Raw genomic sequence first — 16,839 nt, 5'->3', positions numbered from 1 at the left:
TTATGTGGTTGTGCCGGGGGTTAAGAATCAGCCTTTTATTTATTCATCTGGGTCAAGGATTATGCATTTCAAACATTGCAGGTTATCAGTGCCGATGCTTGCTGCCAGGGAGACTGCATAGGCTCAGGGTTTTCCCCTTAGAGAAGGGGGAAAGAAGAGGGTTAAGGTACAGAAATAACAATCCTTTTGTTTCTGAGTGGATCCATTGTATTAAAAATTGTTCCACAAATAAACATTAAACATAGTGGACAAAGTAAACATGTAAACAAACTTGGGATGAGAAACTTTTGTACTGGCCTTAAAAGAACAGTGAACATCAGAGTGCACAGCCAATCTTAGATTAAATTCGTTTGGTTGAGATTGCATCTTGCTGTCCTAGTCAAGGTTCCTTATGCTAGATTGTTTCCCAGTGTGACAGTGAACATAAGGAACAAAATCTTACTCTTTATCTGCTTAATTTTAATTATCCTTTCACAATTTCATGCAGATACATGAAGTATTTGCCATTTATCCCTTCTGTCACCCTCTCATCCCATTTTGTTTAACCCTTCCTTCCCTTGTTATTTCCATTTCTTTTTTGATGTTGTTGTTGTTAGATTTATTTTATTTATACATTATTCTGCTTGCATGTGAGCCAGCAGGCTGGAAGAGGGCAGGACTTGTTATAGATGGTTATAAGCCACCATGTGGTTGTTGGGAATTGAACTCAGGACCTTCGGAAGAACAGCCAGTGCACATAACTTCTGAGCCATCTCTCCAGCCCTTACATATCTTTTCGTTTCTTTCTTTGTTTTTGTGACTCATTGATTTAATTAGAGTTTCGTTTATGATCAGACATTGTTTATTCTAGTTAAGTCAGAATATCCCTGTAGCCCAGGGTAGCCTGGAACTCAATAATTAGCCCAGGCTGTTCTAGATCTTTTGGCAGTCTTTCTTCCTCAGTCCCTTAGATCTTGTAGTTATAGGTGTAAGCCATACTGCCTGGCTCACATTGTCTCCTCTTTTTCCTTGCATCTTGGTGGTTTTCTATTGCTTTGTTAGTTAGGCACTATCTCTGACCAGGGTTTCTCTCTCAAAGCATCTAATCTTGAGTTTAGTTTTGGTTGGTTTTCTTCTTGTACATAGTTTGAAATGAACAGTGTTCTGATTTTGACCTATCCTTACCTTGAATACCTTTCTCAGATTTCTAAAGTGTTTTCTTCTGGTTCCATAATTATAAAACATGTCATCCAGCTTTTTTCACAAATCAGTCATGTATCTTGTTGAAGCAATAGAAGCCCTAACTATGATAGCAACTTTTTAAAAAAAGATTTATTTATTATGTGTAGTGTTTTTGCTTGCATGTACACCTGCATGCCAGAAGAGGGTACCAGATCTCATTACAGATGGTTGTGAGACACATGTGGTTGCTGGGAATTGAACTCAGGACTTCTGGAAGAGCAGTTCATATTCTTAACCTCTGAGCCATCTCTCTGGCCCACAATAGCAACTTTTAACGTTTCAACTCATAGCAGTCTTTCACTTATAGCATATAATGTTATTTCATGCACATTCAGACATCAGATTATTCAACAGGAACTACTACTAAAGGACCCTTCATATCAGCAGATTCAAGGTCAAAATCAAATTTACTATGTTTCACATAGTAAAAATATTTTTGTTTGAATTAGGATTTAGTAGTATTCACATTATCAGAAGCAGGAAGTAAACAGCAAAATAATTAATAGTCCTGAGTAAAAGCTGTAAGAATTCTCCCCAAAAAACAGCAAAAAAAGGAGGGGGAATCAGATCAGTACAGAGCTCCAAAACCCATTTCCAAGGGTCTCCAGAAAGAAGAAATGTGAGAGAAAAGGAGAAAACAGAAGGAAGTTACAAGTTGAGAAAGTCCAGCTTGTACCACCACCTCAACTAATTACAGACAGTACCAAAGCATTCTATTCAGAAAGGAAGAAGCCCAGGAATAGAATAGCAAGCACCAAAATCCTCAGTTCCTCAAGTGCGTTGCAGGCAGCAAGCAGATAAAAGCAGTGTCTTCCTGAAGCCAGGGAAAAGTTAATAACCCAAGCCAGGCTGTGCATTACACTAAAACTGCAAGCTTACCAGCCAGGTCCAATGTGGAGCCCTCAGGACACATTAGCTGTGAATGGGGTCTCAACACAGACGGAGATTTTTGTTGAGTGTGGTTGTCAAGAGTGAACTATGTAGATAATAACAGTTCCTTTTCCCCAAATATCTCTAAGTTTGTGTTAAGTCGACAACATAACCAGCAGCACAGCTCCATAGGATTCTTTGCTCTTCTACCTACTTTCCCAAGTAATTGAAGTGCTTTTTAATACAGAATTTAAGATAGCAGCTAGGACTGATATTGTTGAAGTGTGACTGAGAGAACGGGGTTGTAATTTGAAATGTTAGAATTCAGTTTATTGGGGCTAAAGTGATGGCTCAGTGGTTAAATGCACTGGACTAGCTTTGGATCCTACTGAATACCAGTGGTGTGGTGTAAAACAGACTGTAACTCTGGTCTCTGGGATCTGATACTGTCTTCTGGTCTCCAAGAGAACTGCATGCATGTGGTATACAGGCTTAATATGCCGGCAACACTCTCACACAAATCCCCCCCCCCACAGGGTTTCTCTGTGTTAGCTCTGCCTCACTCAAAGAGGTGGAGACCGTAGGATTTTTGCAAAGTTTAAGGCTACTCCTGGCTATATGGAGAAATAGTGAGTACTCTTAGCTAGGGCTACATAGTAAAACTATCTCAGAAATGATGATAATAATAGCCAACCAAGTTTAAATTGCCTTGTGGAATTTTTGGGACAGACTTTCTCTATGTAGCCTAGGCTGCCTGTGATTTGTAAATCTCCTGCCTTAGGCCATTGGATCCTAGGCTTACACATTACCATACAAGAAAATATCCTGGGAATTACTGATATAGGTGAAAATAGCATTGTTTTGTTCAAGAGTAGAATTAATATCTAGGAAACCAATACATATTTCCTATCACTTTTTATAAAACAGGCTTTGAAAGAATGTGCAAAGTACCTTATTTAAGCAAATAGCTGCGTTGATTTGTGGTAGGGAATGGTGATTAAAACCTACGTGTTAGAACAGACAAACACATTTTGAACCGTCCAACAAGCACAATAGGGAGAGTTCAGTATCCTTGGGAACCCTGGAAGATTGCCCTAACTAAGCTGCAACAAGCACTTGGCAGGTACAAACCAGTGGCTGGGGGAGATGACATTGCTGACTGCTTTAGTGTTTGCTTACAGGGTTGAGAGCCCCTTGAAGAAAAGAAAAGAGACCTGTATTGAGTGGCCTGAGTAGAAATGGCAGTGGTCTATAGGGTAGGTGGTTAGGTTAATAGGTATTTTGTATTTTGAAGCAAGGATTAAAAACCAAATAGATTAGCTGGGCCTAGTAGCCTAAGCCCGCAGAAGCAGGCAGATCGCTGTGAGTTTGAGGCCAGCTTGATCTACAAAGGGAGTCTAGGACAGCCAAGACTACACAAGATAAAACCTATCTCAGAAAACAAAAACAAAACAAAAATGAAATGCCTTGAGATCTGGGGCTATAACTAAGTGGCAAAATACATGTCTCATGGGTCCTGTGGGCCCTGCAAGGCCCTTTGTTAGGTTCTTAGACAACAGTGATGCATGTACAAGCCTGTGCACACTGAGGGTCGGGTGAGGCAGGGAGGCAGCCAGGACTGGAGGAGAAAATCTTAACCTTGAAGCTCAAAGTTGAAAGTGCTCTAGACTTCCCTCTTTGGCTTGTAGCATTACCACCTGGTCAGGAAGTTTTTCTGTGCTGACCAAGGAACTGTATGTAGTAGGCAGCCTCTAAGATGGCTCTAATGGACATTGCCCTCTGGTGTTCTGGTCCTACCTAGTAAGCCCCTCCCTTGAATATGACAGACCTAACAACTGGTTCCTACAAGTATGGCCAAAGTGATGATACATACTTAAAGATGAGGAAACAGATGAGGCTACCAAAAAAGCCTGGGCTGCTCCCTTTTGTTTTCACTGAAGGAAACCAGCTACCATTATTGTGAACTTTTCTGGAATCCATGTGGCAAACTGGTATCTCAGGCCAGCATCCAGGAAAGCTGATACTTGTTAGCAGGCATGTGAGTGTGTAGCTGACACCTATATAGCTTTAATCTCTTGAACATCCTCTCACCTGACAACCAACCAACCAACCAACAAAGCAAACCACAGGAAACAACATTTTTTTGAAGATACTAATCCAGTGGAGTTACACAGAAAATCTCCATGTCACCAAACCTAAAGTTAATTTACAGCCCCCATTTCTCATATCTAAGTTGGTTTTGTTATTGTTCTGTTTTTATTTTGTTTTTGAAGACAAGATTTCTCTGTGTAATAGCACTGGCTGTCCTGGACTCGATTTGTAGACTGGCTGGCCTCGAACTCAGAGATCAGCCTGCCTCTGCCTCTGAGTGCTGGGATTACAAGTGTGCGTCACCAAGCCCGGCTTTTCTAAGATCTTATAAATGCAGTCTGTCACTACTGCATTTCCAAAACACTGTCTTCCTGGCTTCTGAAAAAGCATCCCACCTCATCAGCAGCCCCAGTCCAGTGGTTCTGGCGTGGTTCCTGCTCAGCTGCCAAGGATAGAAGAGCCTCAAGGCCCTCAGCCCACAACCCTGGTTTTCTTTGCCAATCCTACAAGGAAATGACCTTGAAATGTCACATGATTTTAAATGCTTTCTGTAAACTCTTGCCAAGACAGTCTAGCTGCCTCCATGACATTCTGCTCAAATGTCCAGTCAAAGCTGTGCAAATGGACTACAGCTTTTCTTGGTTTGTTTTCACAACCTTGTTACTGCCCTTTGGTCAATCCATCCATCCATCCTGTTTCTGGCAGTTCAGCCTTAAGAATGCATTCCTCTCTGGCTGCCAGCCATCTCTGACCCCTCTCATCACTTGCTTAGTAGGAACACGTTCACACAGTTATCATCACTTGAAAACATAACTTCCTTTGAGAAGTGTGGAGACAAGGAACTGTTTTAAATATGGCTGCAGACCAGATCAGGAAATGACTCCCTGATGTTTTACCTACCAAAATTGAAAGGAAAAGGAATTTTTAAAAAGATATAAGCAGAAAGAATTCACTGAATGAAATGCTGCCTCCCCACCCCTTTTGTTTGGCTCTTAAGTGTCTCAGGCTAGCCTAGATCATCCTATACAGAAGGTGAGATGGCATTGAACTCATGATCTGCTCTCTCCACCTGAGTGTTGGGAATGTAGGTTGCTTAAGTTGCTCTTCCTATAAAAGTATGTATAGTGTTCCTTTTGGTTAGGGTTTGTGAGGAGATCAGTGGTGTAATCTTTTTATTTATTTATTTAACGATGTTCTGCCTGCCTGTACACCTGCACACCAGAAGAGGGTACCAGATCTCATTATAGATGGTTGTGAGCCACCATGTGGTCACTGGGAATTGAACTCAGGACCTTTGGAAGAACAGAGTGCTCTTAACCTCTATACAGAGTTTTTGTTGTTTTTGTTTTGTTTTGTTTTGTTTTTGAGACAGGGTTTCTTTGTGTAGCCTTGGCTGTCCGAAATTCATTTTTCAGACCAGGCTGCCTCGAACTCATAGAGATCTGCCTGTCTCTGAAGGAGAGATAAACCTGTTTTTTAGGATCCCAAGTGTGGGATCGGAACGGTCTTGTGAAAAAACAGGTGAGGTTAAACCCTTAAAAGACAACCACTTTGTGCGGGAGCTTGATTGTTGCTAGCTAAAAAGATCCCGTGAACAGACTCTGGGACGAGATATATAAATGAGCCCAGAACTGGAGGAGGGGTTTTTTGGAGACTTTAGATAGTTTTGGCTGTTCATCGCTCCACTTTGTGATGCTTCTGGAGAGAACCTCTCGAAGGAAGACTTTGGGGCTCCGGCTCCTGCTGAGGTTCCGGGTTCTGGTTACTCCAGGTTCCAGCAGAAGAAATCCTGCTGATTATGCCAGGAAAATCATTCCTCGAAACTGATATCCTTATGGTTTTGCTATTGTGTTCCTTAATCCTCATTTCCTATTGTTTTAGTTAGTCAAGTTATAGGTGACATAAGCTCGGTTAATAAGTTATAATAAAATATATTGGTTAAAAAAATTGAGCCTACCAGCCTCTACCCCCCAAGTACGGGGATTAAAGGTGTGTGCCACCACACCTGGCCTGAACAGTTTTCTTGATGTTTATTTTATGTTCATGTTTGATTGAAGATTTGTTTATGTCTGCTCTCTTGGCCTGTTGGCTTTTCATCTGTGAAGTGTGTGTATTAATGTAAACAAGTTTGCCTGTTTGTGGTAAGAATTAAATGGTAGTACATTGCATGTGGCTTATAACAGCAGTGTGCTGCGCTACACTGCACTGGCTCTCACTACAGGGTTGTGTCCTAGGATTTCTGAAGTGCCTATACTTTGGTCTCCTGACTGCCAACCTTCCTCCTGATTTCCAGTCTTTTGTACTGTAGCTGACGGCACAGGCTGACTGGGTTGTTGTTCAAACTCAGTGTGTTGTCTGTAAAAAATTTTATAACATCTTTTCATCTAAATTTTTTGTGTATTTGTAACCTATGAAAAATCAAATTTGAATAAAAAAATTGACCATGGACACAAGTGGACAGTGCAGTGTGTTTTCATTCTTATAGCGTGGCTATGACATTTATAGTTTGTAAAGCTTTGACAAAGACACCAGAAGAGACAATTCTAATGTAAACAACTTATTTTGAAAATTAATTTTCTTTTTTTGTTTTGTTTTGTTTTGGCTTGGTTTTTGAGACAGTTTCTCTTTGTAGCCCTGTCTGTCCTGGAACTTACTTTGTAGACCAGGCTAGCCTTGAACAAAGAGATACATCTGCCTTTGTCTCCCAAGTGCTGGCATAAAGGTTTACAGCACTACTTCAGTGAGCGAAAGTAGACTGTTTGGAAGACAAAGTCCACAGCTATGTTGACCTTGATCTTAACATCCTAGGAGCAAGTTGGTCTTAAACTCATGTCTCAGTCTTTGGGTGGTTTCCTGAGTAGGACTTAAGAAGACTCAAGCAGTTTTATTTTAAAAAGGTACGCCACCCATCTCATTCTGTCCATGCCCTAACATGAAGACAGTGGGAATATACAGGCTCGCGCTCTCCGGAACAAAAGAGGGCATTTGCCTCCAGATGCTTGCTTATCCTACTGCTTTCTTCCCTCACCTTAGGTAAAAGAGAAATGAATATTCTAGTTAATGCCAAGTGGGAAGTCTTACCCAGTGAGACGCTTTACAGAGCAGCAAAATAAAACAAAATATTAATTGCTTCTAGGATGTTAAGGTCAACATAGCTGTGTCCTTCGTTTTTCAAACAGTCTACTTTAGCTCATGGAAGTCTGAATATCACAGTATCACAACTGCCTTGCTCCATTTCCTCTGAAGTGAGAAGAGGAAGAAAGAAATAGTTATGGCCTGCTCCTCAGGGGTTGTGAGTAGGCCAAGTCCTTTTATTTTTGAAGGGAAGAGGTTTCCAAAGGACTTTAAGTTTAACCTGCTCTACAAGGCTCAGTAGACATTGTTCCAACAAACCAGATGTGTGGGTTTAGTGGCATGACCTTAGGAAAAATAGTGAGGACTTTGAGCTCCCTCTAGAGGACAACAATCTAAAAGGACCCTCCTAAAGTTCTCCAGGGAAAGAGGCTGAAGTTAGCCTTCCCTTTTAGTAAGAAGTTACTGCTTTACAAATACATTATCCTCTCCTTCTGGCTTTACAAAGCAAACAGGACCCAGAGTCTCACAAATGCTATACAAAGTTTCATTCCACTATGAGTATTTGCTTATAGTATGGAGAAAGGAGTCTTTCTGGGAAACAACAATGGTTTAGTCATATCTAAATAGCTTTGTGAGGACCAATGAAAAGATAGTGAAAATGGATTGTGCGCCCTCCCTCTTTTTTTTTTTTTTTTTTTGTCTTTAGATACAGGGTTTCATTGTGTAGCCTTGGCTGTCTTGGACTCAAATTGAGACCAGGCTGCCTGCCTCTGCCTCCCTAGTGCTGGGATTAAAGGTGTGTGCCACCACACCCAGCTGGATAGTGCCTTTAATTGGAATATAAGCATGTAATAAAATCTATTTACTGCTCTGTTCTTGCCCTCCTTCTCCAACATCTGGAAAGAAGAGGTACTGGAAGAGTAATATCATGATGAGCCAAGGTGTAGGCTTATGCCTAATTAAGCAGGCAAACAAGGGGGCAAGAGAGATAGCTCAGTGCTTAAGAGCACTGCCTGCTCTTCTAGAAATCCTGAGCCATTCCTGGCAACCATGTGGTGACTCACAACCATTTATACAGAGATCTGATGCCCTCTTCTGGCATACAGGTGTACATGCAGGTAGAGTACTCATATACATTAAATAAATAAATAAATATTTTTTAAAAACATGTAAGCTAGCTTGCACTGACTTGCCTAAGCTTCACAGCCTAGCTGACTACTGGACAGTTTGTTCCAGGACCAGTGTTAGCAATGGTAAAGATAGTCTGAGATGCATTGCTTTATAGCCTTTATTGTAGTCCATCCTTTTATTCTTTGTCTGTTTATTCCTTTTGGCAGAGCTTGTGTGAATTCAGTTATTTTTAAAATGCAGCTATAAAATGAAATGTTAATTTTGTGCTAATGATTTGAACAAAGGCTTTTCTCTGTGTATGTATGTACGCATGTGCGTGCTTGGGGAGGCCAGTGGTTAAGGTTGTGTCTTCTTCATGTTCACTTTATATGTTGCTGGTTATCAAATCCAGGACTTCAGAGATGCTAGGCATGCAGTCTACCAACTGAGTTACAGTTCTCAGTTCCTTTTTTAAAAAAGTTGTAGCATTGGCTCCTTCCTCTCTCCCTTCCCTCCCTTCCTCCCTCTCTTCCTCTCTTCCTTCCTTTCACTTCTTTAGATTATATTTTAAAGTATGGGGAGATGGGGATTATAAAAGCATATAAAAGGGATCCAAAAGCCAGCCTGAAGGGTCTTAATGGCCAAATGTAGAATGATTGCAATGTAGCATAGTTAATATAAATTTTAACGAAATATATACCTGTGAAGTCACACTGATAAGTGAACAAGAGGGAATTTTTAAAAAATGTGTAGCCACTTCTTTTCAAAGAAGTGGAACTTTAAGCTCCCCTCCTCTTGAATTTGGCCTGCACCTAGTAACTTCTGTTCTAAGCACAGTGGGGCCCAGGGGGTAACTTCCCTTAGGAGAAAACATAGATAGACAGAGTGTGGACTATGTCATCAGTAAATCATGCTGATAGGATTGATTTAGTTACTTTTATGCTGTATTGTGAAAAAAAACTCCATAATTAATGCAATGTATAGGAGGAAGAATTTATTTTGGTTCACATAAGGGAGAGTTGTAATGGTGTGGGAGGCATGATGTCAAATGGCTGGGGCAGGAAGCTGAGAGATCATATCCTCGGCTTTAGACACAACCTCAAGTAGAGAGAATGAACTGAAAAGGATCTAAGTCTATGAACTTTGAAATTCTACCCATAGTGACATACTTTCTCCAACCTTGTCAAACAGTGTTGCCAACTGGGGACCATATGTTAAAATACCTGAGCTTGTTAGGGACTTTTTCCACTCTGACCACAAGGAGGATGTATCATAGTAATACTGTGACATGACTGGTCTGCTGACATTTGTGATTTTTCCTTCTTGCCAGGAACCCACAACTGGCAGCATCACCATAAAAAGAATGCATTTCACAGTCTCAGATTTTGGGATTTCCCACTGTATACTGCCCAGGATGCCCAGAATTGTCGAGTTTATCAAAGACAAGGCAGGCCTGGTGTGGTGTGGCGCACTTGGGAGGCAGAGGCAGGCAGATCACTGAGTTCGAGGTCAGTCTGGTCTACAAAGCGAGTCTAGGACAGCCAAAGCAACACAGAGAATTCTTGTCTCAAAAACAAAACAACAATAACAAAACCGAGACAGTTTGAGACACACAGGTCTGGGAAGCTAAGGAGACTATGAGGTCTTGGAACTGAAAAGACACAAAGGAGAATTCCGAATATCAGCACTATCAAGTTCACTTAAGATCTCCAAGCTGCTTTCTTATCTGTGACAAATATACCATAGCAATGCAAGGTGTAAACAATGATGGAAACTGAATGAGTCATCTACAGGAACTTGTGGACCATCTTTGTGACCTTCTGTAAGTCCAAAGTGGTGGGGAAAAGTTTCTGGAAGAGGCTTGATCTCTGTTAACTTTATGCATTTTTTGTTAAATGTTTGCAAAGTGAATTACCTTTGTCAGAAGTCTGTATATCACTATTTACAGTTAAAGTAACAGCAGGCTGTTTTGTAGAAAAGTGAGGGAAAGCCTGTGGTAGTTTGAATGTATTATGAATGAATGCTACATGGTTGTCAAGTGTGACCATGTGAGAAATGGGCTGTGTAACATTGTGGTCTTGTTCTCAGGAGACCCTAGCTCTGTGTAGTTGATGAACTCCAGGTTCTCTAGCAGAGGGTCATGGCCTTTCATTTTCCTCATTAGAAGTTTCCTAATCAAACAGTAGTATTTTCTCCAACCACTATACTCTTGTTCTTCCTGTGTGGATTCGATTATCTGTTAATATGTCAAAGCACATGCTCTGTGAAAGACACCCAATCCTGAACACTGAAACCACTGCCTATTGGCAGAGTAGAGCTGTGACCATGTCCTCAGTGTCTTGTTATCCCCTAGTGGTTACTACTGACTTGCAGGGGATCATTGAGACTAGTGAAGGATAGTGAGAAAGAACCTGGCAACCTGAGGATGGGACAGCTAGCTAGCTCTGTTGCAGCCTGTCAGGGATGCAGATGCTAGTCACTGATGTAAAGTTACTGAAGTGCAGCTTGAATGCCAGGCAATACTTGCAGAATACTATCCTCCTTTAGTGTACCCTTGAAGGCTTTAAATGCGGAAAGCATGGTAGCAGGTAAGTAAAATATAAGACTAGGATTACAGAATGCCTGGGATATGTTTCTTAAGTGATAACAAATTTGCCAGGTTAATACTGAAGATTCACCATCACAGTGCTGAGGTGTTGCACGTTACTGTCTTTTGAGTGCTTTCTCATGTGGTCAATTGAGCAGTATGTAAAGTATTTTGCTGTTTTTCATGGAGATGATATGGTAATGACTTTGATATCTTACTTCTGTCCCTGTCTAAGCTCTGGTAATTTGTTTCCTGTCCTGATCTCTTTATTTTATCTAAACAGTATGGAACCTGCTTATAGGCAGCTTTCTGATACAAACCTGACTTTTCGTACTGAGCATCTACAATCACATAATACCCTTTGCTGAGATACTAAAATAGCAGTAGTTCTCAGAAGTAGGATTAAAAATTATCTTCCCTTGAAGTTTATGAGATTTAAAAGTACAATTAAAGATGCATAGCAGCTGGGAATACAGCTTAGCATGAGTTTGGTCTTTTACTTTGTATTTTGAAGTGCAGCTTGCAGGACCCTACAAATGAAATGGTTAGACACACTTCAGCAATTTATCCAAATTGAGTCTTCCCTTTATTTGTACTTACTTCCTCTTGGTTCTGGAGATGAATTGGGCTCCTGTGCACTATTAAGAATGTGCTCTACCTCAGAGCTACCTTCAGTCCTTTTTAAGTTTAAAATAGAGGCTGGAAAGATGGCTCAGTGCTAAGAGCAGTGTCTGCTCTTCCAGAGGTCCTGTGTTCAATTCCCAGAAGCCAGTTAGTGGCTCATAACCATCTATAATGAGACCTTGTGCTGACTTCTCGCATGCAGGTGTACATGTAGGCAGAACACTGTAAATGTAATAAATAAATCTTTTGTAGAAAGTTTAAAATAAGGAGGCATCTCTACATATTTATTTGGCCTTTATGTGCTAGGACTAAATTTTGCCTTTTAAATTTCTTTTGGCATTATCATTATTATTTGTTTGTTCATTTGTTTTTCGAGACAGGGTTTCTCTGTGTAGCTCTGGATGTCCTGAAACTCACTCTGTAGACCAGGCTGGCCTCAAACTAATAGAGATCCACTTCCTTCTATCTCCCAAGTGCTGGGCTGAAAGGTACATACCACCACAGCCTGATATTATTTATTATTTGTAACATAACTCTCTAGCCTGGAGTTCCCTATGTAGACCAAGCTGACCTCAAACAGTCCTGTCTTTACCTTCTGAGGACTGGGATTATAAACCTGTTCTATGTATAGCTCTTATATTTATATGTGTGTGGGGTATATTCATGTCTGTGCACATGTGTATGTTGCGTGTTAACATGTATGTGGCATGAGCAAGTGTAAGGCAGAGGTCAGTCTTGGTAGTCTTGTCACTACCTGATTTTGAAGATGGGATTTCACACTGAACCTAGAGTTCTTCTAGACAGGAACCTGACCCCTTAAGCTATCGATATAAGTCCTTGGTAGTTTTGTGTGTGTGCGCACGTGTGCTTGTTTTCTTCTTTTTATACAAGAACTAGGGCTGTCAGATATTCTCTGAAGATGGCTGGCTAGTAAATAGTTCTTACTGTTTAGTCCTAGGCTTCAGGAAGATGCTTGCACAGAGAGTGGTGGGCCATAGACTCCAACCTGTGACGACAAACACCTTTCACATACTTATCAGAGATTTAAAATGTGTTCAACTTGCGTCTTTTTCACAAATCTTATGCACCTGTATTGGTTGGTTTCTTTCAAGTTGCTTCTTTGGAAAGTCATCCTCATTTAAAATTATAAAACAAGTGAGTAATTGCATTGCCTCCCAGCTCCCAGCTGAAACTAGAAAATGATAAAGTTGAGAATTTAGTCCATTAATATGCAGCATTCGTTGTTAATTATTTCAGTTTCTGTATGCTACAAGTAGATGTTTTCCTTTGCATTTTAAAGCAAGCATTAGGATTTGGAATTCTTGGGTATCTGATCATCTTACCTGTTTATTATGCCACACAAAGGACCTTCAGAGTAGATGACAAGAACAGTTAAGGTAAAAATAGATCATTAATGCTGCTGCTGTCAATCCCACCAACTTCATTCCACCCACAAAAGAAGTGATTATTTCATCTGCAAAGGGCAAACCTGCATGATAAGAGTTTAAAAAGGAGAAGCTGAATTCATAGAGTCCATTATAGACTCCTCGGTCTGAACTGATGTACAAGCTGACGCTGCCTTTTAAAGACTTCCTTTTGTTGCATAACTTATAGAGCTCTGTGTCTAAAATTTGCTGTTAGTTGATAAGTATTGGGAGTTCCCTTTTCACTAATCATATGAGAATATTCTAAGACTAAAAACAGTTCCCCATGTTGTTAGCTTTCATGACACAATTCTGTTTTCAGACTGTTTGTCATAATGGTGTGTGTTCTAACTAACATAATTATTTTTTTTTTTTGCACCCAAGAGTGTATTACTGACTTAGGAGAATAAGATTTGGGTTTATGACTATTAGAATGCCATCTGAAATTATTTTTATACTAAAAGTGTTTCCTCTCCTGTTATACTTGTCTTAGATTTTTGTTTGCTTTTCAGACAGGGTCTCATGTAGCCAAGGCTGTCCTTGAAGTCTTGATCCTGTTGCCTCTGCCTCCCAAGTATTGGGGTCACTGGCACCACTACATTAGCTTCTTCCTGCCCTAGTTTTGAAGGCTTTGAATTTGTATAAACAAGCCTACCAGCAGAGATGGACACTTGCCTAGCATGCTTCCTGTAGAGTTTGATCTGTAGTAATCCTTCCAGCATAACAAAACCAAAAATATCATCGTGCTCATTAAAAGTACGTAAATAAAGCCAGGCATGGTGGCCTGTGTCTAACCCTCTAGAGCCTGAGGGGTCAGGATAGTGAGTTTGAGGCCAGCCTGAGCTTTTCAGCTAGTCCTTGTCTTGGAAAACCAAACCAACAAACAGTTTTAAGTTACACATTTAACAAAATAATTATTGTCCAATGGTGTTATTGTAAGATATTTCAGGAAGTGCAGGAAAGAAAATAAGTTACCAGGAATTCAGGGCCAGCCCTTTTCCAAAAATCCACCAACTGATCTTTCAAGATGGATCAGTGGATGAAGTGTTCATAGTGCAAGCCTGGAGTTCTTAATTCAGTCCCTGGAAACTATGTCAAGATGGAGGTTGGAGTTGCCCTCTGACCTTTATGTGCACACCATGGCATATTCACCCTTCTGCAATTCACACATATACATGGTAATAATAAACCCAACCATCACCAACAAAAATCTCACAAATAGGTTTTTTTTTTTAATTCACAAACTAAGTGAAGTATTTACAAACCATTGACATTTATTATTATACATCTCATTGGTGGGATGGTTTATTGTTGGTTTATTTGGAAGATCTCTCCCCCCATGAAAGTGTTCACAAAAGGACTTTAGATCTCTTTGTTTCTAGCCATGGTGCTGCATGGATCTAGGATGTTGTTAGAAGCATCCTGAGTGAGTTGGGGGACAAAAACTGATGTCTTTTTGTTTTTGTTTCAATTATACAGCAGATATAATTTCTACAGTAGAGTTTAATCATTCTGGAGAATTACTAGCAACAGGAGATAAAGGTGGGAGAGTTGTCATCTTCCAACAAGAGCAGGAGGTAAGTAGTGAAAGTTCAGTGTCTCCTTTTTAGTTTGATTTGAGACTGGAGTTTGTACTGGAGCAATCCAGCTTTAATGCTGAAGCTTTAAACCCTGAGTAAATGTTCTGTCGCAGATAGCTCGTGGTTTTTCTTAGCTGTGTGTGTGTGTGTGTGTGTGTGTGTGTGTGTGCGCGCGTGTGTGTGCGTGTGTGTGCGCGCACGCGCTGTTGTTGCTTTTATTTGAAAACCTATTTTAATTGTAAGGACCTTCAGTTAGAGAAGAAGATAGGAAGTAGTTGAATCAAGCCAAGATATAACCAGACTTGAAGCCTTTGCCCGCAATGAGAAGTTGCCCTCCTCTCAACGCTTAGCTGCTCTGTAATTGAGGGTGAAGTTGACTGGAAGAAAATCAGCCAAATTATTTTATGACCAGTTCATACAAAAACAATTACTTACTAAGTCTTAAATGTTTGCCTGCTCTTGCCCAGATGGGAATGTAATTAATGTGTCAACACAGTGATAGCTTTTAAAATAAGTTGTTGGGATGCTGTTCCTATTCTTCCTTTAAAAAACAAAAATTTTTAATACAGAATCTATGGTTAAGGACATTCCAATTTTTTTTCTTATAACTTATGCACACTTGTAAATCAGATTGACAGGATTTCTTATAAGAATTTTGTATGGACAGTTTGTCATACTGTATGCTTCCAGGCTTATACTCCAGTCAAGGTGTAACCTTTAAGGCAATTAACTGGCTTTGAAACATCTGTCCCTGTCTATCTGTAACATACTCAAAAGAATTTAATGTTGATAAATTGCAGGATTTTACAAGTGTCTAAATCAAAACACAGGGTAAGGTTTTAAAGGATTGTAAAATTCCTTAAATAAGCAAAGAATCTAGTAATAATACGACTACTTTGCACTTCTATAGCGCCTTTGACCTGAGGATCTCAAAGTGCTTTAGAAACACTAATGAATTAATCCTCACAACACCCCAGTGAGGTAGGTAATTTAATTTTAAAAGAAATGATTAATAGTGTCTGAATAGAAGATGCACAAACACTAAATATGTCTCCTTTTACTTTGACCATTTGGTTGGAAGAAAGTAAGAAAAATAAGACTCCAGCTTTTGCCTGACAAAGAATCATCTGGTGGGAAGGGAGGCTGAATCAGTTTTCTGTTTCTGGATTTCTTTTGAGCCAGGGTGTCAGGTAGCTCATACTAGCCTTGAACTTACTGTGTAGCCAAGTATGGCTTTGAACTTCTGATGACCTTGCCTCTACTTCCGGAGAGCTAGAAGCCACATCCTCAGCCCATTTGGTTTAATTTCAAACAAGTAGAAACTTGAATGTAATTATCTTTAAAATGAGGTAGAATGGGACTTAGTTCCTTTCTTTACAAATAAAAATGTCAAGTTAGAAATAGAACAGCTGATCTCCAGAACTTTTGGCATGTCTTTTTTCCCCCCTGCCTTTTGTGTTAGATCCCCTCAAAATGCCCCTGAAAAAAAAAAAAAACATTTATTTACTTGTTTGTTTGATTATTTTGGAGACAGTGTGTCATATAGTCTAGGCCGGCAATGGATTTGGCAGAGTTTGACCTGGGTCTTCTGGCTCTGCTTTCCAAGCCCTAGGATTATGAGTGTGTGCCACTATAACTGGTTTAGAGAGAAACTTTAAAAATTAACTTTAATTACTGTATTTAATCTCGAGGACAAAGATTAAATCATACAAGATTTCCATTGGGGTGGGAGGTCCAGCTCCTCACTGAGGTCACTGCTATTTAAAGTGAAAGCTGTCAGCTAAAAGCTATCTTGGAAATACTTTGCATGAGAATGAAGTAATTTCCACCTTCTGAGGTGTTAATTTGTTTTTAAAGTCAAGTGAGATGCAAAAAGGGCAGGAATTTAGTACAAATTGGGGCAAATGATTGCTTTTATTTGATTTTAGTAGTTGTCAAAGTATTATTCTAGAATCTTTCTCAAAGGGCCAGTGAGTGATTGGTAACAACTTGACATACTGGAGGGAAATTGCTTAAACAGTGTAAGAGTGTCACAAACTAAGTCCACAATTGAGTCTAGTGTGTAGTTTCAGGCTGGTGAGACAGCTCAGTGGGTAAAGGTCCTTCAGCCAAGCCTGGTACCCTTACAACTTGATCCTCAGGGCGCAAACAGTGGAAGGTTTCTCTAGCTTCCTTATGAGACTGTGGCACACCTCCCGTAGAAAGAAATGAATAATGCTCCTTTTTTTAAAGACGCTATTTTAAATAAGTACTGTTC

At 40.1% G+C, this 16,839-nt stretch overlaps 1 protein-coding gene across 2 annotated transcripts in view; it reads left to right on the top strand.

The window, feature by feature from the left end:
- Positions 1–16,839, top strand: part of Ppp2r2a (protein phosphatase 2 regulatory subunit Balpha) — a 56,879-nt gene that overhangs the window by 16,916 nt on the left and 23,124 nt on the right. Inside the window, exon 3 of one of the 2 annotated variants that reach the window (XM_051160755.1) lies at positions 14,485–14,579. In XM_051160755.1, coding sequence (XP_051016712.1) covers positions 14,485–14,579 — 95 coding nt within the window. Of the gene's footprint in view, positions 1–14,481; positions 14,580–16,839 lie in introns of both variants that reach the window. The other variant, XM_051160754.1, reaches the window with a different exon arrangement.

This window comes from Acomys russatus, chromosome 18 (genome assembly GCF_903995435.1).
Source record: "Acomys russatus chromosome 18, mAcoRus1.1, whole genome shotgun sequence".
NCBI lineage: Eukaryota > Metazoa > Chordata > Mammalia > Rodentia > Muridae > Acomys > Acomys russatus.
Note: the sequence above shows the minus strand (reverse complement) of the source record. Positions and strands in the feature narration are given on the sequence as shown.